General features: G+C 55.9%; 1 protein-coding gene across 2 annotated transcripts in view; it reads left to right on the forward strand.

Moving 5' to 3' along the window:
* The window catches only part of TTC7B (tetratricopeptide repeat domain 7B), a 238,285-nt gene extending 221,418 nt beyond the window's left edge, over positions 1-16,867 (forward strand). For both annotated transcript variants that reach the window (XM_079912560.1, XM_079912558.1), the window contains one exon: positions 15,895-16,867. In XM_079912560.1, the coding sequence (XP_079768686.1) occupies positions 15,895-16,116 (222 nt within the window). In that variant the 3' untranslated portion in view covers positions 16,117-16,867. The remainder of the gene's footprint in view (positions 1-15,894) is intronic.
* Positions 16,868-24,556: the final 7,689 nt, after the last annotated feature.

The following is a 24,556-nucleotide window of genomic DNA, read 5'->3' on the forward strand; positions in this document are numbered from 1 at the left end:
AGACAACAGCTGAGAGGAGGCAACGGGGAGAAAGACTGAGACTCAGGACTGCCCGGGCAGGTGGCCGGGAGGGAGAGGTCGTTAGACTGAGACTCAGAACTGCCCGGGCAGGTGGCCGGGAGGGAGAGGTCGTTGGGAGATCTCACATCTTGGAGCCAAGAAGACCCACGTTTGATTTCTAGCTCTACCAACCATGGGCGATTCCTATGACCTTGGACAGTTTGGCCTCTGTCATGCAGAAATGAGAATTCCTTTTTTTTTTTTTTAACATCTTTATTGGAGTATAATTGCTTTACAATGGTGCGTTCGTTTCTGCTGTGTAACAAAGTGAATCGGCCATACCTACACATACATCCCCATATCCCCTCCCTCTGGCGTCTCCCTCCCACGCTCCCCATCCCACCCCTCCAGGTGGTCACAAAGCACGGAGCTGATCTCCCTGTGATCTTCCGCTGCTTCCCACTAGCTGTCTATCCTTATAGGTGTTGTGAGGGCACCTGCCCAGCATGTAAGAGCTGCCTAGCAGGTGTTAGGTTTCTGCACCTTCCCTTTTCCCAAGGACGCATGGCTGTGAGAATTGAGGGTGAGGTGAAGAGGTCCCCAGGGCCCATGCAAGGTGGACGTTAGGTCCTTTGGGAGAAGGCCAGGGCTCACTTCTCAGCAAAGTACCCCAGTCGGAGAGCAGGGGGTGCCCGAGAGGGTTACCAGGAAGCTGAGACCAGACCCGCTCAGCTCCTGGGGCAGCGGAGCCCGGGGCAGGTCCCCACTGGCTGCGAGCGGCCACCTCTGTGGACCCAGTGAGTGTTACCTTCCCTAAGTCCACACACGTGAGAGTCGCAGGAGCTTAACCACAGGAGCGATATTTGCAGTGGCTGTAATTTCCTTCTCCTATTGCCTGTCTCCACCCAGGTGATTGGTCAACCCCTCAGGGATCCGCTGGGGAGCTCCCTGCACAGGCACGTGGCCTGGAGAAGCCTTCATGGCCCTGGGCACCGAGGCCCAGCCCTGAGGGCCTCTGTTCAGGGGAGCCACCACGTCACTGCACCCTTCCCATGGGGGCTGATGGGGGAGTTTTGAGGAAACGGCCCTAATCTTGATGCTGTTTACTCTGTGTTGAAGTGGTCAGTGGCAAGAGCTCGGCTCTGTGGGAACAGAGAGTGCGGGCCAGGTTGTTCCATTTCCCCGGCAGCCACGTGGTTCCCGGTGGCAGCTGCTCCCCGCATGTCCCAGGACGAGGCCTGAGGGCCCTGGGGAGAACGTTTATAACAAAAGCCCAGGCGAGGAAGTCCCCGTGTCCGAGCAAACCGCCTGTCTTTCTTTTCCTCACTGCAGCATAGCTTCCCCGGGCTCTGTCCTCCAGGCTGGCCCAGCCTGGCCCAGGGGTCCCGGAGCCCACACCTACCTTCCTGCCCGCACTCCGTGGGGTGAGTCCTCATGTTATTTGTGGAAAACGTTTTTTCCAAGGTTTATCAATTCCTGTCCTCCCGTCATCAGAAACTGTCTTATCATTTCTGTTTGTTCCTGTGTAAAAATGGAAAAATTGTTCATGCCAAACCCTGGCGGGGATGGGGGAGGCGCTCGCCCAAATGACCGCATCCTCCTTGGCGGAGAGTAAATCACCGCGCTCACGTCCCGGTGGGGCAGGTGGGAGCATTGTCCCGCTCCAGCGGGCAGGCCTCGGGTGGGCAGCCCCTGGCCGGACCTGCTGGAAGCCCGGTCGCGGGAGCACTTGGCCTTGAGGCGTCCTGGTGGCCGTCGTGTAGCTGACGTTCTCCATGATATCCCCAAGGAGCCTGCAGGGCTGGGGCCTGGAAGCCCTCCCCTCCGCTCCCCTGCTCCGGGTGCCATGGAGGGTGCCAACCCTTCTTAGTGTGGGCACTGCCTAGACTGGAGTGGGTGACTGAGCAGGGAGATGACGCCCACACACAGCCATCTATTGAGTGCCTGTAGTATACTGAGCACGTGCCAGGGACCAGAACTGCCTTTCAGTCAAGCAGCATTTACTGAGTGCCCACGGGGTTCCAGGGCACTCAGGTCCCCAGCGTCCCCAGGGTCCCCCACAGAATCAGAGCAGAGCCTGCTCTCCTCTCTTCTGCCTGGGCTACTGCGCCGCAGTAGGGAATGTGCCTCTGGGGCCACTCTCCTGTTTGTGTCCAGTTTTGCTGCTGGAGGGCAGCCCTGCTCTGGGCCTCTCCTCCCCCGGGAAGCCCTCCCAGCCGCGCCGGCCGCTGCCCCTCGCCCCTTCCTTTCACACTGTGGTCGGTTACCCTGCAGACAGCAGGAAAGAGGCTGCCCTGTAGTGTTTTCTGCTTGTTCCTCCAATTAAACTTTAAGCCCTGAAAGAATAGATAGGCATCAGGTGTGTAGTGGGTGCTCCAAAAATACTTGGTGGGTGGGAAACTCTCCCAAACCCTAGTATTTTCATCTGGAGATCATCTACTCCACCCCTTCATTTTCTAGGTTGGGAAGGAGGCTAGAGAGAAGGTTTTGCCTAAGTTGGACAGCTGGCGGTGGACCACGGAGCTGGCCTGAGAGGGCATGCCCTCCACCAGGGTGCCGGCCCAGGGAAGGCCAGGACTTCTTGCTGGAAATAACAGGGCCGGCTTTTGCTTTCATTGTTTGGTGGTAAATGTTCAGACTCACGTACAGTGACACGCCAGTCAAAGGTGTGACCCTCCCCCACCCCATCCCCCCATCCGAGGACAGGTTGGGACAGAGGCCTGATGAGGGTCGTTGGGAAGGGATCTCAGCCTGGGACCTCAGGAGTGAGGCTGGAGTTTCTAGGACCCTCCCACCCTCGGCTTCTCCCAGGAAGCTCGTCAGCTCAGCAATGAGGTGGTGGCCTGGGAATCGTCTTTCTGACCGTGGAGAACCTCCACTCCCCACTCCAGGGCTCAGGGGTCATGTCTCCCTCCCCATTCCCACCAGCTTCTGGAAGAGCCAGGTGACTGCCTGGGCTGCTGTTCTCACCTGTGGAAGCCCTGGGACCCCCACGGGGAGGCTGGGCCCAAAGCAGGACCCGGTTTACTCTCTGGCCGGGCTGCACAGGCCTCGTGAGGAACGCCATCTTCCCAAACACACCCGGAGTAGCAACAGCCTCCCCTGAGGGTGGGAGGCTGGGCCTCGGCCTCCGGGGTGATTAGCACCAAACTTTCCACTGCGTGGGTAACTCAGACCGTGGGGAAATGCTGACTTCCAGGCCACCCCTTGCTCTTGTTCCTGCCTGACTTGCTGTTGGGGAAGGTGGACATCCCCCTTGTTTATTATTTATAAATAAGTCAACCAGGGAGACGTTTAACTAAGTCAGCCAGGAGTCTCTTGCCCATTACCAATGGAAAAGTATGGGCGCGGGGAGCCGTGTTAGCACCCACAGAAAACACTGGCTGGGGCGTGGCAGGTCCCACAGCCCTGGGGCCAAGCTGTGGCTTTCTCTCCCCTCAGAGCTGGCAGCTGACGTTCCCGTTCACGCTGAGACTCTGAGCTAATAATTGCAACAACGAAGCACGTGATTCAAATGGCAGAGTGAGGGAGGCGGGGCTAAGTGAGGGAGGCGGGGCTAGAGATTTACCTGGAATGTTACCAAGAGCTGTCCCAGGCTTCAGAGTGACGACGATGCCCAGGATCTCCACATCTTTTGGGGACACCAAAGCTCCCCCCTTCGCCCCTCGCCAGGGCCCCCGCCCAGCCTGAGGTGCAGAAGTAACCCCGAGACTCCTTCTCACGGGTGTCCCTTGATGCTGCGTGGGGCTGGCTTGAGCTGACATTTCTTCAGTTAGGTCAGTGTGCCACGCAGAGCTCTGGAGATGCTCACGCTGGCGTTTCTGAGCGCGAGCTCGTTGAATTTACGAGTGCCTCGCCTCAGGCTGCGGCCAGTGTGGAGCTCACCTGCCCGGGCACGGGACTCCCTGTCACCCTTCCGGCCTGGTCTCCGAGGGTCCTGCCTGCTGCCGTGTGGGACACCCAGGCCTCGGGACACAGATAAAAGTAATTCCACCCCCAGGGCTAGGCGTCGGGGCAGCACTTGGGGTAAGGAGAGAGAGCAGCTCCCAGCCTGCCTTTGCGCTGGTTTTCAGGGAGGAAGGAAGCCGACGCCTCCTTAGTCCTTCCAGCGCTCGAGTCAGAGAGATGCTCAGACATACTGATGTTGAGGTGATGTCATCCTTCTGTTACTGAGGTCAGCGCTCCCTTTTTTTTTCCTGACTAGCAAAATCACCACACCATGAACTCTGAAGGGCAAGTGAAGGGGCGCTGGGTTCTAGACAGCCGGGTTGCAGTCGGGGCCAGGGGAGACTGCCAAGGGCACAGGACGCCCCATCTGTAATCTGGAGTCTGAGCTCATCTTCCAGCAGAGATTACAGGTGGGGGTGGTTATAAGATAGCACAGCCAGTGGGAGGGACACTGCTGAGGTTACGTCGCAGGGAAGGGAGCCGGGCTGCCCCCGTCCCAGACTGAACGGGCGTGCCGTGTGAGTAGCGTGCCGGGTAGGGTGGGCGCTCTTCACGTCACACAGATGAGGGCAACGCTGTCAGCCCCTCTCAGGCCAGGCGCTCTGGTGGTCCCCTGGGTCTGGAGAGCCCATGGTCTGGAAGCCACAACGTGCAGGAAGGGCCTGCGCTGCCCAGGCAGGCTGACAGAGCTGGACGGGGATGTCATGTCCCCAGAACTTCTCCCCCAAGGAGGATTGCTCCCTGGACAAACCAGCCACGAGCTGTAGGGTCAGAGCCAGTGAACCCAGAGAAGGCTCTTGGCATGCGTCTAAGCTCCCTGTATGCCCGGCGCCCTCCCTAGAGATCCTGGTAACCTGACGTGCGGCAAAGAGCCCTGAGCTGGTCCTTGGGAAACCTGGGTGCTGGGACCCAACTCCCAGGGCCATTTCCTCATTTCTCTGTCACCTCTAAGGCCCCTCCCCGGTGTGGCTCCCCCGGATAGGAGCCTGCCTACCCCAGACCATTCAGGGAGAGCCACTGTCCTCCAGGAAGAGCTAGACACGCAGGGCCAGGTACCAGTTTACGGGAAGCTTTTAGAGGTGGAGGCATCGGATCCAATTTGGGGTGACAGTGCTTCACCGCTGTGTGGCCATGAGTGGTCACCCCAACTATGAGCTTCTCATTCGTTTTTTATAAAGGGGGGAGCGTCATGTTTTCTCTCCTGGAATGTTCCCCCTTATCCTCCTTCCAGCAGCCTGGCTCTGTTCTCGATGTGTCCGCACGTGAATGACAGTCCTGCCCTGCTCAGGGGGCTCTCAGTCTGGGGCAGGACCCCCGGCAAACCAACCCCTCCAGGCCAGAGAGAGCAGGGAATGTGGCCAGGGTGTCGGCCTGTGCTCTGAGCGCCCTGCGCGCCACACAGCTCCCAACACCGCGGTGCTGGATCATCGCAGTACTCAAAAGAAGTTTGCGGAAGGGAGAGAAGAGCTAAAAACAGCCTTGGTTGTAGCAAAGTGAGCGAGCCCCGTCCTGGGAACCCGGGAACTGGGATGCTGTTCCTCAGCTCACTCTGTGACCCTGACAGCGTGCGTGCCCACCCATGGCCCCCTTTCCCGCCTTTGGAGGCGCTCACGTGCCCTTCTGCACACGCCTGAGCGCCCTCCCGACGCCCTGCTGCAGATGCGACAGGCTGTGGGCCTTCGGTGCTTGGAAGCTGCTGGCAGGCCAGCTGTGGCTCCTCCCTGAGGGACTGTTCCCTAGAAGCCACCACGATCTGTGGATATTTCAGCACTGACGCCGAGCTACCCAGTTTCAAAGAAATTAGGCCAGAGGAAATTTGGGGCCAAGGGCCCTGAGTCTGTGTGACAGCCACTGGGGGCTGGACGGGCCCTCTGGCTCGGGCAAGACTTGCCCCCTCGCTCACCGCTGGTGTTTACTGCCTGACGGCCCATTGCTCTGCTAATCGTAGAATGAGCTCCTTCAGAATATTCCACACCATCCTGGAAGAAAGCAGCTTCGAAAGATTCTGCCAGTCAGACGCTTAAACATAAAGGAAGAGCCCCACTCGCGGTTTTCTGGGGCTTAACGGCTCCTTCTGAGCCCACAGTGAGGTCTCCTTTGGGCGCCGCCCTCAGCACTAGAGTCCAGTGAGATGGGGGCAGGAGGGTGGGAGGTCTGAGTTTACCATTCCTCTAAAGCCCTGAAGTGTGTGTGTGTGTGTGTGTGTGTGTGTGAGAGAGCGAGAGAGAGAGAGAGAGAGAGAGAGAGAGAGAGAGAGAGAGGGAGAGAGAGAGAGGGAGAGAGAGAGAATTCTGGAAGCTTTCTTCAGAGCCTGAAAGGCTATAGGGCAGAAAGGGAGGGGAGGGAACTTTTCTGCATGACTCCAGAGGACTCAGCAAACATCAAAGAGTAGGAATTGGATATAAAGCCTAATTAGGGCTGCACATTTTTAACCGACAGCTCAGACCGCCCACCAACGGTGTGGGCGGCCTGGAGAAGTAGTGAGCTCCCCGTCACTGGAGGGTGCAAGCAAGAGTGGGAGGCTGCCTGTCGGGGACTGCAGCAGGGATTTCTGTCATAGAGCAGAGGCCCAACCCCCCCCACACACCCTGCGCCAACCCCAAGGATTTCTGCTTCCATAGCTGGTTGGCAGCTGGCTTCGAAAAACAAGAGGTTTTTGAAAAATTGAGCTTTGTTTCCTTCTGAGTTGAGTTCAATGCTAGAAAGGCCTGGTCCCCAGAAGGTACATTTCTTCAAATAAAACATTTGACCTGGAAAGGGGCCCCCACGAGAGCATAGCCTCCTGCAGCCGCCAGGCGTCCTGGTGAGCAAAGGTGTGGGCAGCCTCTCGGCCCCGTCTGCTCATCCTCTGCGGGAGGGAGGGGAAGGGCCGGGGGTCTTTCCCTCCTCCCTCTGGAATACTCAGCACCATTTCACAGCACACACTGCTGAGGGAATGGCTCCCAGGGTGTCTGCTTAGTGCCCAGACCGCTGGTTCCTCGGGCCGAGGCTCCTCTCCGGGTGCTGCACCCCCATGCCTGTCTGAGGACATGGGGGCATTTGGCCTGGTTGACTTGAAGTGGGGTGGGGGACGGAGCCACCTCGTGATTTGGTTCTGACACCGGAGCAGGGAGGCTGGGGGGATGTGGAGGACGGAGGCCACAGGGGTGCCAGGAGGTTTTCTCGTAACGCTTGTCTCCAGCCCCAGAATACGTGGAAAAAGTCTGGCTACCGTGGAGTCCTGGTCCCCACTCTCCCCCCCCCCGCCCCCAGCTTCTCAATCCCACCAACCCCGGTCAGGAACCATCCTCAAGGTCACTGTCCAGAACTGGCCCTTCCCCGGGAGCCGCTCAGCCAGCACTGCCCCTCCTCTTCATGAGGACGTCAGCGGCCCTTTGTTGCTCTGAAGGTCAGATGGCCTCATGAACGCTCTGTCCCCACCTGAGGACCGGGGCGGCTAGGTGGGACTCTGAGACCCCCAGGTGACGGTTGCAGCAGCCGTGCACATGCCCTGCTGTGTCCTGGCTCAGATGAGTACGTGGTTCTCAAGAATGGCTAGCTTTGGCCTTTGGGGAAACTGGATCAAATTGAGTAAAGTGGCAAAGAACCAGCCCCTCCCCAAAACTTGAGATCTGTTGATAGGAAAACTGAGTCCCTTCTCCAGGGCATCCTCGACTCACTCTTGACGGCCTGTGGAAGGCTCTGGAGCTCCAGCGGGCAAGGGGCTGTAGGAGGTAGGATTGCAGACGCCCTCGGCATCAGCCAGGATCCCTAGGATGGGGCTCCTTGGGGACTCCTGGCCGGGTTAGGCGGGGCTTCCGTGGCTGCCATAGTTGCCAAGGTACACACACTCGGGCCCCTGGCAAGCCAGTGCGATTTCTAAGCACTCAAAGCAAACAGCAATGAAACACAAAACAGAGCCCAGTGTAAACCAGGCCTCACCCAGAGCTGCTGGAATCCAGGTGAAGAAGCTGCAACCCCGCCCCATCCGAGTATGAGTTCAGTTCCTCTTCAAGGCGTTGTTGGAAAGCAGGGCGGGGCTCAGGGCTGCCCCCTCGCTGCACCCACAAAATGCTCGTGCTCAGAACCAACAGTGCCTTTGATGCTTGCAGAGAAGAGCGGGCCTCCCTAGGCTTGGCATTCAGAGCTGCTCCGAGGAAAGCCTTTCTAAGTCGGTTGTCTCCTTGTGGTCTTCTGATTTGAAAGAAAAATAGTTTTGAGAACACCACCGCTACCACCCTGCTTCTCTCTGATGGATTGCATCTTCAGGAAGAAAATGCAAACACCTGAAGAGAAGGGACGGCAGCGCGCTGGGTTTTCTCACCCAATGTGATGTTTCAGCCGGTGCTGACTCCCAGACCAGCCGACCTATGGCCTCTGGGAAAGGGTGGGAGCTCGTGTGGGGTCCCTGTTCCCTCTTGGGGGCCTGATAGGCTTCCAGAAAGCCCTGACTCTGCCGTGCGCATACAGCTGTGTTGAGGGTGGTGTTAACGCACTGGGCTCCGAAACTAAAACTCTGGGTGCTTGCCACCAGGCCTCTCCTGGCACCTTCAGGGGTCGAGCCCACTCTGCCTCCAGGGGCCGTGGCCTTGAGCAAGCCTCTTTTCCTCTCTCGCCCTCTGTTCCCTCATCTGTAAGAGTGTAGGACCAGAAAGTCTGTAGGTGGGTTCTGGGGTTTTCTTGGGGAGCGGTGTCAGATCTGTGGTGAGTGAGCAAACAGCCTGAGGGCAGGCCATGGCAGCCCCTGGGCTCCAGCGGGAGCCGGGCACCTTCTCCCACGGAGCTGCTCCCCTCCCTCGCTCAGCCACCATGCTGATGTACCCGGAAGGCAGAGAAGGCTCTGGGTGAGCGGGGTCTGACTTGGGAGTGTGGACAAGGGTGACCTGAGGCCAGAACTTTGAGGGGCTCATTAGTCAGAAGCACTAGAAGAGGCCATGCCCACTTCTCCCCTCCCCACCATCACACAGCATCCACACCGTCCCCTTTTCCATCCTTCCATCCATTCAACAGACATTCACCTAGAACCTCAGCTGTGCCAGGCCCGCTCTCGGTGCCGCAAAAGCAAAGGCAAATCAGACGGTCCCTGCGCTTACAGAGCACCAGCCCAGAGGGCATCAGGGCTGGCAGTGACGAAGCAGCTAACCGTGGGCGTCCTGGAAGCCCTCCCTGCCCCATTCACCAAAGGTTTATCATACTGAGTACTTTACAAACTCTGTCTCATTTAGGCCTCGCTGCTCTCCTGTATTTTAGTATTTGTCCCCATTATACAGACAGAAGACCTGAGACCCAGAAGTTGTTCAAGTCAGTGGTGGAGCTAGGATTCAAACCAGTTCGGGGGAGCCTAGAGCCCGTGCTCCTGACCTACCCTCTGCCGTCTCTGAGCAATCCACACCTTTCCCCGGCTGCTGGTGGGTCCCTCTAACTCCAGAGCCACCAGCGGTGACGAGGGCCTGCACAGCCTGTGTCTTGACCCCCTGACACACCTCCCCCAGCCAGCACAGCCGCAGCTCAGACTGCAGCCAGCTCAGCAGCTCTGTCATTGTCCCCGAGAGTAACAAGCTGGGGAGACAGGCTTTCCTTTAGCTGCCATCACAATCCCGGGGTCCTGACGACGGGAATTCCACCAGGAGGAGGCTTAACTATCCTTGTCCAAAGCTCGGAGGTGCTGGCTTGCCTTGAACGGTCCCAGCAGCTCAGGTGCAGGCCAGGCCCTGGGAAAGGCTGCAGATCTGGTCATTAGCCCCCATCCAGGATGGGGCCCCTGGCTCACGGGTGCCAGGGAAATCCTTCCCCCTCTGCAAGGCATGCTGTGGTGGGGATCTTGCGGCGATGTTATCTCCCTGTACCTGTGCGCCTAGGGGGACAAGCAGGGGTCTGAGACGCCCTTGAACCCAGCGAAGGGCTGACTTGGCACTTGGGCAGAGCACCACAGGGATGTCTAAAATCTCCAAGGAGCTTTTTGTCCTGCAGCCCGGCTCTTGGTCTCCCGGGGCCGTGGACAGAGGTCTCCGCAGAGCCAGGGCTGCAGCAGTGGAGCCTGCACAGGGCTTCTGCACGGGCGCCCTCAGCGTGGGGCAAGGTGTTTAGTCCTTGAGCAGCTATTTTCACACACGCGTGAAAGACATGAATGAGGAAGATGCTAATTGGCTTCAAACTAGCCAAGTCCGTTTTGTCTCATTTGAAACAACAAGTTTAATTTAATCCCTTATTTGCAACTTGGTGCATCGCCAAGATCTTATTTGTACAAAACACCTGATTATAATAATTACAAGCTTGGGGAGCTGCCTCCATTTGTGTCTGGAGAAAGGGACTAATGAGCTACCTCCTCAGCGGTTCCCGTCTTCTCAGAAGGCCAGCCCCAGACAGCTCCCCACCTCCAGAGTCTCCAGAAACAGCAGGGCTGGCAAAGGTGGAGGCCTGTTTGCACATCCTCTCCAAGAGGAAGGGAGCGGGCCCGGTGTCAGGAGCACGGGTGGCAGCGTTCACGTCTCAGCTCCGCCACTTACGCCCTGCCTTAGGCAGGAGCCAACATTACCTGCTGAGGCCCCGAGGCGTAGACGTGAGTGAGGGCCTGGGCGCGCCGGCCGAGGCGTAGCCCAGCGCCTGGCACATAGCTCGGTCGTGTTAGGATGGTCACGAGGCCCCAGCTTTGAAAGCAGGCCTGCTTCTTGCCCACATCAGTGTCCCCAGCACGTGGCTGGGGGCTGGGCAATCGCTCAGTGAGTTTTTGTGATTTTGATATGGGGGGTACTTACTAAGGTAATGAAATATGTCAGTCGTCGAAATCTCTGTCTCCTGCCAGCCTGAGGGCTGGAGCTGGGAGCCGTGTGCCTCTGGGTAGCCCTGCCTAAGGTAGGCAGTGTAGCCTGGGCTTTGGGGGCAATGGGGATCTTCAGCACTTCAAGCAGATGGACTAGAGCCCCAGCAGCAGGGGGCCAGGCCGGGACCGACTAAGGTTGGAGAGGTGGGCGGGGGCTGGGGGCTATGTCCTGCAGAAATACCTGGGCTGACAAATCAGCCTGGATGAACCCAGAGGTCTGTACCGGGAGAAAGCTGGACCCAGCTGGTGGTGAGACCCAGCTGGTGATGAGATCAGTGGCCTCTGATCTTTGCAGAAGAGAGGAAGCAGGGGGCCTGAAGGATGAAAAAGACAGCAGGGTCCTAATGCATAAGCGCACATCAAAGCCAGGGGAGGCCTCTCACAACGTAGAGGGGCTCGGGACGTGTGTCAGTCCTGACAGCCAGGCCCGTCCAGGTCCCATCCCACCTCTGGCCAACCTGCCGGCAGCGCTGGCCCAGTACAGTGACTCAGACCCCAGCTGGAGCTTGTTCTGGTTGGACTCCTCGTGTGACTGATTTCTGAGCTGCTCTTGCCTCACTGGGGCACTGGGGAGAGGCCGATTTTTCATTCCCTGGCCAAGCCTGAGCTGGCAGCCCCTAGCAAGTCTGATGTCTCCCCGAGCTGCTCCAGCTTTAGGAATTAGTTCCACTAGACAGATTGCTCAGGAAGCGTCAAGGTCATCTGGAAATGGTAGCCTGTTCGTACATTCGGAATATAAGTCCAGGAATGGGCTGGAAATTTCCAAGCCCACGAGAACACTAGAGAATCACAAAGGCCCTTAGCTGCCCAGCACTGAGGGCGACGGGTCAGATTAGCCCAGTGGCTGGTTCCTGCAGGCATTTTGGGGGGTACACTTGCCGCTGCCATGTACCCTAGGGCCCCCAAGATAGGGTAGATTCAGCAGCCTGCCACTTTCTAAACAAAATTCCCAGCAAAAGGACTGGGGTTCTCGTCCCCACTCCAGCAGAGTAGGGGCAGGTCATTGCTGCTGAGAGCAGTGACCTCCGGGCCTTGCTGGACCAAGGCCCTGGTCCTCCTGGGTCTCCACATCTCATTGGTCTGCCTTCTGGCTAACGGCAGCCCCAGTCCTTTGGCGGCTGCAGCCACCCCAAGCCTCAAGGTCACAGCCGGCCTGTGGGCCACCAAAGGGAGGCAAGGAGCCTTCCGGTCCTTGAGTGAATATACAGGATGCTCCCAAACAGCAGAAAAATAGGAGAAAAGCTGTGCCCTGGAGAGGAGCCACCTCCCCATTGTAACCGTGGGAAGGAGCGACAGAGCCGGCCGTCAGTGGTCAGAGAAAGTGGAAGGGAGAGACAGCATGGCAGGTGCCCGTTTACTGTTGCTCAGATGTAACTGGGTTAGTGCCTGAGGGGCACCGGCCTTGTCTCTTAAAGTGACAGAGGCAGCAGCGAGCGGATGAGAAGCCAAGGTGGGGAGAACGGGGCTTTGGCCTCAGGAAGACCTGGGCTGGCCTGCAAGCTCCATACTCGTGTGCCCTGTGACCTTGGGCAAGACACTTGGACTTTCTGAACCTGTCTCCTTATATCTAAAGTGGAGGAAATAGGAGACGAGCCAAAGCCAAGTTCAAGCGTCCGGCATAGTGCCCGACGGGGAGACAGAACTCCGGGTACAGAAAGGAAACAGCACGAGGTTGCTTCTACCGCAGCAGAGCCAGTGGGACCTAAGTTATATTCTCCACCTGCACCAATTAACCAAGCATGCCTCTTTGTGGCTTACCAGGTGGTTTGTCCCCATCACCATTTGCCAAACACGCAATCTGTGCCTCCCTGCCTGGTAGAGCCGCCCAGAAAACGTGTGTGTTCAATAATTTGATGCATTGAGAAAGTCTTGCCTTGAAGGAACGCGACGGGACTCCCTCTGTAACCTTTAAATGCCTGTGTTTGCTGCCATTACCCAGACCCTCCTCCCTCCTCTCATTTCTCTGTTGGCTAAATCAGAATGTTCTAGCAGGAGCTGGGGCTGATAACCTCCCCTGGAAGAAAGGAGGCATAGCCCTCACGTCCTGGGAAAGTGGCCTCCCGTTCTTTCCACCTGACCTTTGAGGTTGGGAAGTGCAGGTGTCAAGCTGTCAGGTTTTCTCTAACGGAGGGCGGAGGGCCGGAGTAGGGGGGGCGCCACCTGGGAGAGGAATGCGGTTACTCCCCACCCCACCGTGCACTCCACACCTGAATGGCCTTCAGGGAGGCCCGAAGAGTTGGGAGACGCAGGTTCTGGCCCGGCTCTGCAGTAAGCAGCTTGTGCCAGGGCAAGAGACCCAGAGCCTCAAGGCACCCTGGCATACTCACCTGCAAATTGGGGGTAGGAGGACCCAGTGCGTGAGCGTATTTTCCGCCGCAGAGTAGGTGCTTCTCAACTGTGGGCTCTTTCTCCGCAGCAATAAAAGCAGGCCTCGCACGCAGGTGCTTCTGTGTCCTGGCCACGCCTGTGTGAAATTGCTCTGGAGTCCCCAGGTGAACTAAGCACTTGGAGCAGGGCCTGGTGTGCTCTAAACACTGTTAGCACTCGCTGCCGCTCTTACTATTACTATTCATCCTGCCAGGAAGCCCGGGTCCACACTGAACGTCCGCCCTTGTTCCCTTGTCCCCTCCTGGGTGGGTAGGGAGTCGGTGCTCTGGGGAGGGAGCCATGAGGAGAAAACCCTGTGGACGCGGGAAGTGCTTCCCTGCGGTGGCCTCATGTGCAAACAGGGGGCTTTCACGGTAGTCCCAGCAAACCTGACCCTGACCAGCCTAGGAAGGCAGCCGAAACCCAGCAGTGCTCACTGCAGAACGGGAAGGCCTTGCAGTCTGAGGAGAGCAAATTCCAGAAACCAGTAAAATCCTAATTGCGAGCACTGGCTTCTGCCACCTCTTTTGTTCCGAAGCTTGGAACACCCTCCTGCCTGGCCCTGGCCACCCCCCCGGAGCCCCCAGCTCTGGCAGATCCAGTCCAGGACCTACTCGTACCCAGGGACTCCAGGGTGGACATTGTTACAGCGTATCTAGATGTTAATAAGAAAGGACACGTATGCAGTTTGCCTCTTAGAGAGGCTGGACCTGACCTTAAAGTCTGCAGCCTCTGTTGGCCTGAGGCCTCCTCTACCTCCTCACTCAGGGAGCCTCCCCGGGCTGGCTCCCCTCCCAGAGATGAGGCGTCACACCCTGTGCTGGGGCCGTGGGTCTCCCAGGCCCCGCTGACCGCAAGCTCCTCCAGGGTTGGCCTCACGGCTCCCGTGCCAGCGGCTCATAGGTGCAGGCGACTCTGGGAAGTCAGGCTGCTTTTCTGGCTCTCAGACACCACCCCCAGGGCCACAAGCCCGGGGCAAGGTCAGCCAGACAGCCCTCAGGTGCTGGACACCGCCTGCTGAGGGCTCCTCCTACCCCGTCTAAGAGCGCATCTTGGAGGCCAGAGCCCTTTGGAGTGGGCCCACCTGGCCCAGGCTGCACGTCATGCCCCTGCACTGCCTGGGTCTGCCCCTTGCCCGCCGGTGAAGTACAGCTTTGAGGAAACCAGGGAGGACTCACCCCTGCCACACGTGAGGCACAGAAAGAAAGTACAGGGCCGAGATTTGAAGGACCGGTGAGTCAGGCCACATTCTTGGGCAGGAAGACAAAACACTGTAAGGATGTTAGGCTTCTCCACACTCTTAGAGCTTTCATGCAAGTACAATTCAACTCCCAAAGGGAAGACGCAAAGTGATTTTTAAAATTCATCTGGACTAGTACAGGGCAAGATTGTCAATAAATACACTGAAAGCGAAGAGCGATGAGGAAAGGCTCTAATCCCACCTGTTCAATCCTAATGTGGAATAAGGAAATCCAAACAGCACGGTGCTTATGTGAAAGGTAGGTGGTGTAGCTCATCGGAAAATTTAAGAAGCTCCCCCCCCCACCCCCCGCATCTCTTGCAGTAATTCACTGTGTGACAAAGGCAGTGCCTCACAGGAATGAGGGGAAGCGGGGAGTAGCTAGTTTGTGTCCAGCTACGTAGAGGAGACCCACTGAGGTTTCCTATTTGCCGGGGAAGGTGGACAACTACGGGGGCGGGGGAGTCAGATCACAACAAATGGAATCCAAGGCATGTCAGTTCTTTGAAAGGATAACTGCCTAAGCTTTGAAGTGACAATCAATCAGTAAATAACCAAAGATCAACAAATTCAACTTAAAAAACTAAAAACTTCTGTTCACAGAAGAAAAAAAACCCTCAAAAGTCAAAAACAGACTTTAGACCATTACGGTAACAGATGCATGTCTTCTAATGGGCATGGGAAATATTGAATATTTAACCTCAATTGTTATGAAAGAAATGCAGGTTTTGACAAGGAGGGGACAATCTGCACTTACAAAATTAGTAAAAATAAAGAGTAATGGTAGCGGGGGTGGGGCGGGGGACGGACCACTGCAACTCTGTAGATGGCTAAAAACGTGACGCCACCCTTTGGGGATATCATTTGCAAAATATTTGGAGAACCCTAAAGAGTCTTATCCTCTGACCCAGTAATGCCACTTTGGGGAAATTTGTCCTAAAGGAAGACTCTCCAAATGGTTGTCCAGCTGGTTCCACTGAGCCTGTACAGGGCCTCTGGGGAGCCCCCCCCTTGTCCTACCCTCAGCAGTTCCTTTTTGTCTGTTTATACCCATAATGTGTGAGCGTGAGCAGTAAGATTCCATTTAGCCAAAGATTTACGGGGCTATAAAAAACGCTTTGAGGGCTTCCCTGGTGGCGCAGTGGTTGAGAGTCCGCCTGCCGATGCAGGGGACGCGGGTTCGTGCCCCGGTCCGGGAAGATCCCACATGCCGCAGAGCGGCTGGGCCTGTGAGCTATGGCCGCTGAGGCTGCGCGTCTGGAGCCTGTGCTCCGCAACGGGAGTGGCCACAACAGTGAGAGGCCCGCGTACCGTTAAAAAAAAAAAAAAAAAAAAAAAAAGGCTGAACATCAGTAACTTCATACAGTTCATGGTTCGAGCGATTCTTTTGACTCTTAGCCCCAAGTGCAGGAAGAACTTGAACTTACGTTGTGCCCAGCCCAATGGAGATGCATGCCTCCCTCCAAGGAACGTGCCAAAACTCAAGGACAGATAGGAGTGCAGAGTGGTAGTCTCTCTGACTGTCTGTCTGTCTCTGCAGGCCCTGATCCTCCATCAGCTGGGCCGCTACAGTCTGGCCGAGAAAATCCTCCGGGACGCGGTGCAGGTGAACTCCACGGCCCACGAGGTCTGGAACGGACTGGGTGAGGTCCTGCAAGCTCAGGGCAACGACGCGGCGGCCACTGAGTGCTTCCTGACGGCCTTGGAGCTGGAGGCCAGCAGCCCCGCGGTGCCCTTCACCATCATCCCCCGCGTGCTCTGAGCAGCGCCCCGGCCTCACTGCTGCCCAGGCCAAGGGGGCCCCGCCTGGGCGCTGAGGGTCGAGTGTGCGCACGAAGGCCCTGGATGAATGTGCGATTGACCACAGTGGACTAAACAAACCAACCCCTGATCGTCGCTCTCTACGTGCATTTCTGTTGTCGTTTTCGCCAGCCCAATGATAGTTTCTGAACCTACTGACGTTGTTCAAAATGGATCATGTGCCATATTTTGTTAGCTGACATCTAAGTTTTAAGTAAAATGATCATGGAATTAATCTGCAAATGTAGAAGAATATATTCAAAGTTAAAATTCAGTGGCAGAACAGATTATTTTTATCAGAGCTCTAAAGAAAACTGTTCTCTCCCCACCATCACCACTCCTGCCCTACCCTTGGCCCAGAAACCAAATGTGAATTTTCTGTTTTCCGCCTCAGTACTCGTCCAAGCCAGGACACCAGCCGACAATTTCTTAGTTTTGTTGTCAGTAATTGTACCATGTGATAAATTACTGCCCTCACATAGAACAAAGCCTGAGTCCAAGAATATTTATATTTTACCAATATAGGCCTGTTACAAGAGAAGGAAATATGAGTTATTTAAGTTTAACTTTTTTATGTGAATTCAGAGTTTATTTATCGATGGAAATATGTACAAAGAAGCTTCAAATGGAATATTTACCGACATTCCTTATACATGACAGACACTTGGCTAAATGGAAAGATGAAGTTAATAATAAAATGATTTTTAAATGGACCCATGGCTTGTGTTGTTCGTGAAAGCCCACAGACCCGAGAGAGGTTAAGGCTCAGTTCCTGGGGTGGGGAGCTTTCGGCGCCTGGGGGCCACCCTGGACAGGTCCGCCCTTGGAACTAGGAGGTCCAGCCCTGATTTTAGTGTGGGAATTCACCTTTCCCAGCTCTCCCCATGTTGCCTGGGATTGGAGCATGTGACTGAGGCCTGGCCAGTTAACATCTAGCATTCACTTCTACGGAGGATGGGGAATGAGCATGTGACCTGAAATGGTCCAGTGAGAGTGGGAGCTGCAAGGAAAGAGTCTCACTCTCCTGAGGGACCTAAACCTGAGAGGTGAGGCTGGAACTGCAGTAGCCGTCCTGCCACCGTGAGGAGAGGGCATGTAGAGGTTTGGGGGCCAGATGTGAAGTCAGAGACTCAGCCCAACAGAGTGAAGAGTAAAGATGAAGAACCAGAGAAGACTTGAGCAGGCCTCTCTAATCCCCCAGAGCTGCGCGGCTGAGCAGCTGTGGGGTGACCCCACCCTGCCAGGACCCAGGGAAGTGTGGAGAGCCTGAGCTCTGATCGTAGGCACGCTAAGTCTCAATCCCCCTCCCCCTAAGCTAGTCACAACCTCCATGACTCACTAGGCAGGCAGGTGAGGGGTCAGCTGATGTCTGGAGAGAGACTGAAGGCAGGAGCTCACTGTAGGCAGAGCAGGTAGGCATCCCAACTTTAGCACTGGCCCTGCCAGGCAGCACCTGGAGCTGCGGGTGGTCATAAGTCATGGAATTTGCAACGTGAGACACTGGCAGGAAAGGACAGGTGCTCAGAGGGGCAGCAGCCTACCCTGGCTGGAGGGTCAGGGCCAGCCTGCCATCCTGTGCAGCACTGCGGGAAGAGACCCTTTCAGGTCAGGACCGGGAAGGCAGGAGGCCAGGGCCACCCAAGGATAATAGTCTAGGTATCATACCAGCCACTCTCTCCCAGGCTGGCTGTGTGTCAGGGCCTTGCCTTGGAGAGTCCTGCGCACGTCAGCCTGTGCAGGGGCGCTAGTGACGGCTGCTGTCTGCCTGTCCACCCTCTGTCCCCTCCGTAGTGTCCCATCTCCCTTGGGAGAACCCAGTCTCCACCCGTATGGCTCAAGGAAGAACACATGGGCCCGACCTTTTCGTCCAGAACTTTACAGCCCCCAAGCTTAGTGACTGGTTCAGGTTTAGACATGTGGCCCAAACTTGGCCAATGGGAGGCCCCTCTAGCACCTGTGTTATGGAAATATTAGAAAAAACCTCTTTCTGCTGGGTTTGACATCCTGATAGGATGCCAGCCTGGGGATGCGGGTGGCCATTTGGCACCATGTGGGATGGCCTGCCTGAGAATGATGCCAACTCAGGAAAAGAGTGAGGAGGTAGGGAGACTGGGTCCTAGGGTCATGGCTGGAACACGAAAGCTCCAGCTCCCCACCGAGTTGGAAGGGAATGGGAGGGCGGGTGGGCCAGGGAGGGGAGGACGAAGAAGTGAGGGGAGAGGGGATGCCCTTCTTTAAAGGGAGCCAGCCCTCCCCACCACCAGCAGCGGGGAAGGGTCTTGGGGACAGGGCCAGGTTGGGGCCTGGGCCAGGTCCCAGGTTCACTCTCAGGACCAGGGAGGGCTGTGAGCTCAGGATCTCCCCAGGTGGGAACCAAGGCCTCCTTCCCCTGGACCCCTTACCTGTTCATGGCCCAAGAGAGGGCCTGTGCGTGTCCCTGTCTGTGACAGCATGGAACAGCCCCCAGAGTCCTCCGGACGGTCACTCCGAGCTCCTCTGTGGTCACATGACCATCCTTGGATGCCCCATCCCATCTGCCCCCCGGAAGTCCTGCCCTTAGCCAGGCACCCATCTCACACACTCTGGAGATCTTCGCCCTCCACCCTGTCTGCTCTGGGCACGTCGGGCAGCCTCTCACTCCCACCTCAGCCATGGCCCCAGCCCAGCGGCCCCTCCTCAGCTCCCCCGGCATCGCCGGCGCGGGGTAAGATGGCAGGCTCGGCTGAAGGCTTGGGGGCAGCAGAGGGGTTCTGAGGCAGAGCCAGCCACTCCGTGCCCTGCCGTGTCCCTCTTCCACGCCCTCCCAGCCTCTCCCACAGGGAGCCTAAGGCGGCACAGTGCCTCCTCCTTCACCTCCGCCTAACTCCTTCCTGCCCTCTCCCCCTCCCCCCACCCCCCCACCTCTCATGTCCAACTGGGGGCACCAAGTGAGTTGTAGAATTGGCGCTAGCCCGCTCAGGCCTCCTCTGGTTCCTCTCCCTCCCGCCTGCTCTGGAAGCATCCACACAGGGGACCACAAGCTCCTGAGGCCGTGCTCAAGTCCCGTCCGGGGGCAGACGGGCAGTGGGCAGACCGTGCCAGGCTGTGAGGACCCCAGCCCCCTTCCCCCCAACACACACACACAAGCGGATGGCTGGTCCCCAGGAGACTGACCCTCAGAACTGCCACCAGCCTTCCTCCCACTCGAGGTCAGCTCATTTCCTGCTGCCTCCTCCCACTCCACGGCCAGATGGGACCAGGAAAAGGACATCCTGCAAATGTCTCAGGCAGGCAGGGGCTCCTCCAGAAGGTCTTTGGGGGCCAGGCCGAGACCCCCACCCCCACCCCGCCCCGCCAAGGCCATACCCTGGGGGACCCATTCCAGCTCTGTGCCTGCCGGGGGGTGACCCTGAGTCACTGTCCCTCTCTGGGGACAGGCCCCCCTGCCAGCCTGCCCTCCCAGCTGAGACATGAGTCAGCAGGCAGCTGTAGCGGGTGTGCGGTGCCAGGAAGGGGCCACCCCGTGGGGCCACCGCGAGGGGCCTGGGAGCCAGGCTGCCGCTGGACGACTCCTGGATGCTCAGGCCCAGAGCGACGCTGGCTACGGGGGGTGGCAGGCAGGTCGTGGGGTGCCTTCTGCCCGTCCGCCTGGAGCAGCAGCTCCAGCTGGGCCACCCAGAGCCTCCAGGGCCCTCCCTGCCTCCCCCGTCTTCTACTGGTTGACCCCTGGCCCCCTGAGGACAATAGGCTTTCCTGGTGACCACTGGGCTGTGGGTCACACAGATCTGGCTGGAATCCCAGCTCTGCCCAGTCACGTCACCGCCAGTGGAGAAGGACCTCCAGCTCCTGTCTCAACGTAGGGGTGACATTTCCCCTCACACCGCCGTTGGGCCTGTTAATACAGCCTCGATGAAGCACGGGGCCTGGGCCCCGGGTGCGCTGCAGGGACGCCCCTCTTTCTCCCCTGCCTGGAGTGAGGCGAGTCCCTGGGGAGACAGGCCGCTCCCTCCTCCCTCTTCCCACACAGAACTATTTGCAACCACATGGCGATTCCCACCGCGCTTCATTCCCTCTCTGCTTGGAGGAGGAGATGAGACGCCTGGGCCGGGGGCCTCCTGCCCACAGCGCCAGGACAGCAGGGGTGCAGCTGGTGGCCTCCCTCACCTTTGCCTCCTCGGCCCCCGGGTCCAGGAGAGGGGGAGAGCCAGCCCTGCCCACACGCGCCATGAAGCTCACGTCTGCAGCTGCCTGAAGCAGGGCCTGTGTCCAAGGGCTCGGGCCGTGGGGTCGGCCAGCCAGGCTTTGAATCTGGGCCTGGATGCTCATTCTCTGAGGAACCTTGTGGTGGGGGGGACGGGGGAGCCGTCACTCGTCCTGAGTCTCAGCTTCCTCATCTGTCAAATGGGCAGACCAAGATCACTGCAAAGATTCAGAGTGTGTGTAACATAAGCACAGCGCTCGACAGGCACATGTGCTCCGTTGATGGTACCCGTGTTAACGTGACTTTCACCACCACTGTGCTTATCGTTACTCTCCAGTGAGAGCCAAGCCTGGCTCTCCCATGCAGCACCCCAAGGCCATGGTGGGAAGGAGGGGATTCCAGCCTGAGCTTCAGCCCCAGCCCCCAGCCCCACTGCCCCTCAGCAGCACCCGGGAAGGTACACCTGCCGGGAAGGCGGACCGCCCCCCCCGGATCCCCCTTTGTTAGCTACCAGGTTCTGAGCACCTCCTGTGGCCTTAGGTGGTCACAGTCTAGGTGGGGACTGGGCAGACAGACAGCAAACAGAGCAGTAAATAAATAATTACTGGATAAATGGCAGTGCTGGGAGCAAGTTTTAAGTAATGGGTGGATGGCTACTTTAGATGGGGTGGCCAGGGGACACTTCTGTGAGGCAGTGACACTGAGTGACGGGAAGGCCCCCCACCATGGAGAGAGGTAGGAGTCTGGGGTTCTCTGCCTAAAAAAGGATCATGTACAGACTTCCTGAGGGAAAACCATGGCCAAGAAGCCTGTGGTTCTGCCACTTTTTACTCTAGATGCCTGGGCCCGGCAGTGTGCAAAAGGGGGCCTATCGTCTAATTGTCAGCAAGGAACTGACAATCTGACCATGTGAAGATGAAAAGCGTTCTCTAAACTGAAACGATGTGGCCCACTTGAAATCCTCTCAAGGGTTGGTCAAAGGTTACTAAATTAGTTTTTACAAATATTTTCATTTAGCCAATCGTGGTCTTAAAAACAATAATATTCATTAAGCAATCAGATGGAACTCAAAAACCACATGACTTTTCAGCACAGTATTTTGAATCTTCAGGCTTTCAACTTCCTGAAGAATTTTTACAAACTTCATTTTCTCGTATTTAACATCTCGAACCTGGGCAGCTCCTGTCTGCCCTGGCAGGTGCACGTGGCTCTCTGTGGAAATGAAGTTGCTTCACCCATAACTCTGCCTTTTTAAAAATAACAAGCAGCTTTCTGTGTGTGCGTGTGTGTGTGTGTGTGTGTGATTATAAAATACATGCTCACTGTGTTAGTTTCCTATTGCTGCCGTAGTCAATGGCCACTTAGTGGCTTAACACACATTTATTCTCTTAGAATTTTGAAGTCAGAGGTCTGCAATGGGTCTTAAGGGGCAAAAGTCAAAGTGTTGGCAGGGATGTGTTCCTTCTGGAGGCTTGAGGGGAGGATCCGTTCCTTGCTGTTTCCAGCTTCTAGAGGCTGCCCACATCCCTTGGTTTGCGGCACCTTCCTCCATCCTCAAAGCCAGCAGTGAATCGCGCTGACCTTTGATCTTCCTCATCATAGCACCTGCTGCAACCCTGACTTCCACCACCCTCTTTCCCAGGTTAGGACCTTATGATTACTTTGGGCCCAAGTGCATAATCCAGGATCACCTCCCCATCTCAGTATCCTTAACATAATCACTTCTGCAAAGTTCCTTTTGCTCTGCAAGGTGAAAAATTCACAGGCGTGGACATCTTATGGGTGGCGGGCGCATTTTTCTGCTGACCACTCCCACCACACACAGTTTCAGGAATACAAAGGTAAAGGTCATTAAATTCTACCATCTAGTGTTAACTTTCTCATCATTCTGGCCTATTGTCTTCCAGCAATTTCCTATGAGTATATATATTTTTGAATGATAACTGCATTTTATTTTTTTAATTTTCATTTTATATTGGAGTATAGTTGCTTTACAATGTTGTGTTAGTTTCAGGTGTACAGCAAAGTGATTCAGTTATAGATATATATACATCTATTCTTTTTCAGATCCTTTTCCCATATAGGTTATTACAGAGTTTCGAGTAGAGTTCCCTGTGCTGTACAGCAGGTCCTTGTTGGTTATCTATTTTATATATAGTAGTGTGTATATGTTAATCCCAACCTCCTAATTTATCCCTCCTCCCCACATCTTTCCCCTTTGGTAACCATAAGTCTGTTTCTGTTTTGTAAATAAGTTCATTTGTAGAGTGTATATTTTTAATAAAGTAAAATCATACTCTATGTAACACTTTATACACCATTTCACTTAATCTTCCCCTTGTCATTAAACTCCATGAACAATTAAAGACAGCCTAACCTTCCATCACATGGATGCCCTGTCAAACATTTAACCCTTATTATTATTATCTAACCCTGGCCCTTATTATCAGCCATTTAAGGGGTCTTACCCTGTCACACCACATACAATGGAATAATTAATGCTAGCTCACATTGATTGAGCACTTACCGTGCACCAAGTACTGTTCTAAAAGATCTACGTACAACTAAAAGATGCATGAATTCATCTAACCCTGATGACAGCTCTGTGAGCTGGATGATATTACTACAGATACTGGTACAGCTGCGGGATGAAGCTTTCTTCAGAAGATGAAGAAACTTGCCCACGGTTGGGTGATTCCGTGGTAGCTTCAAACCCAGGTCACCAGACTCCAGAATCCACACTCTTAGCCCCTCACATACACATTTTCTCCAGCATCTCTGATTATCTATCTTAGGGTAGACTTCTAGGAGGAATGTTAGTTTGTGCAGGAACCACACTACACGCTTTCTGTGGATTGTCTCACTTAACCCTCACGGTTCTATGAGGTGGTCTATAAACTGAACAGAGCCCACGTGGGTGGCTCGAGTTGCTGGATGCTGTCTGACCGCTCTGTGTGGAGACCAATCGCTAGCAGCACGGAGGGCTATCGGCTCCTCCCTTGCCAAGCTCACCTTGCCAGCTGGTGCCCCAATGCATGTGAGGCATAGACAGAGGGTACCATCAGGAAGCAGGTGCCAAAGCAGATACCCGGTCTGGGCCGGGTGGGGCTCCCATTCTCTGGCATCTCAGGCACTGAGAAGCTCTCCCATGAAAAGTCCGCTAGGGCAGATGCAACAGGATTCTGACGGCAGGATTCAGCTTCCCTTCTGGTCTGATCAGGCAACAAAATCCTCAAAGGCATCTGGACACAGAATTAGATGGAGGTTTGGTCCTAGGTGCTCCAGGAAGGGTAGAGGTTACTGGGCGCATTAGAGGTACCCATACAATATTGCTAACCAATCCACCCTGATTGTGGATTGACGCACACTTTAACACCACTAATTTCATCAAAAAAAAAAAAAAAAAAAAAGCATTTCTCAAATCTACCCTCATTTTATAGATGGGAAAACGGAGACTCAGGGTGATAAAGTGACTCATGGGAGAGCATAAGCTGTATTCCATCCAGGATCCATCTGATTCCATGGTCCATCCGTGGCCTCCCTGTGGGAACCAGGGCGAAAACCATTAACACTTTTAATGCCCTTGATACGTATGAACAAATCACCCTACCAGTTTATACTCACACCGTAGGCTGTGACTGTGTCTGCTCACTATGGGGACCCTGACCACTCGGCAGGCTGTGCGTAGCCAGCTGAAACCCCGAATCCAGCCTTTCTGTTGTGTGGCCAGCTTGGGGGGCATTCCAGGCTCACATCAGGGTAGTGTGGGGTGGTCTGCCCTTTGGCATCACCCATTCTTGCTTCCCTGGTTTGTGCAGGTACCTGGGAGGCACAGGTGTCCTGCATGGCTGTCTGCGTTGTCCTCAGAGAAACCTTATCACAAACAGAAGTCCTTATCATTCAATCATCATATGCCCAACTCATCTACCAATAGATGTCTACTCTGGGCCAGGACATCCTTCCAGACCTCTGCCCTATCCAGTGCCCCAAGACCACTTCTGATTGTAGTGTGATCATAAGTGAGTCACCTCCCTCTCTGGGCCTCGGTTTCCTCGTCTGTTAAAAGGGTAGGAAAGAGTATGAATGAATGATCCCTGATCCTGTGTAACTTTAAACATTGCCGAGTTTAGGGATCATTGGACCCTCTCCCTGTGGGACAGTGGAAGGGCTGGGGATTAAGGGAAGTATCAGTGTGAAGCGCCTGACATAGAAGATGCTCAAA

Source organism: Stenella coeruleoalba (assembly GCF_951394435.1).
Source record: "Stenella coeruleoalba genome assembly, chromosome: 2".
Lineage (NCBI taxonomy): Eukaryota > Metazoa > Chordata > Mammalia > Artiodactyla > Delphinidae > Stenella > Stenella coeruleoalba.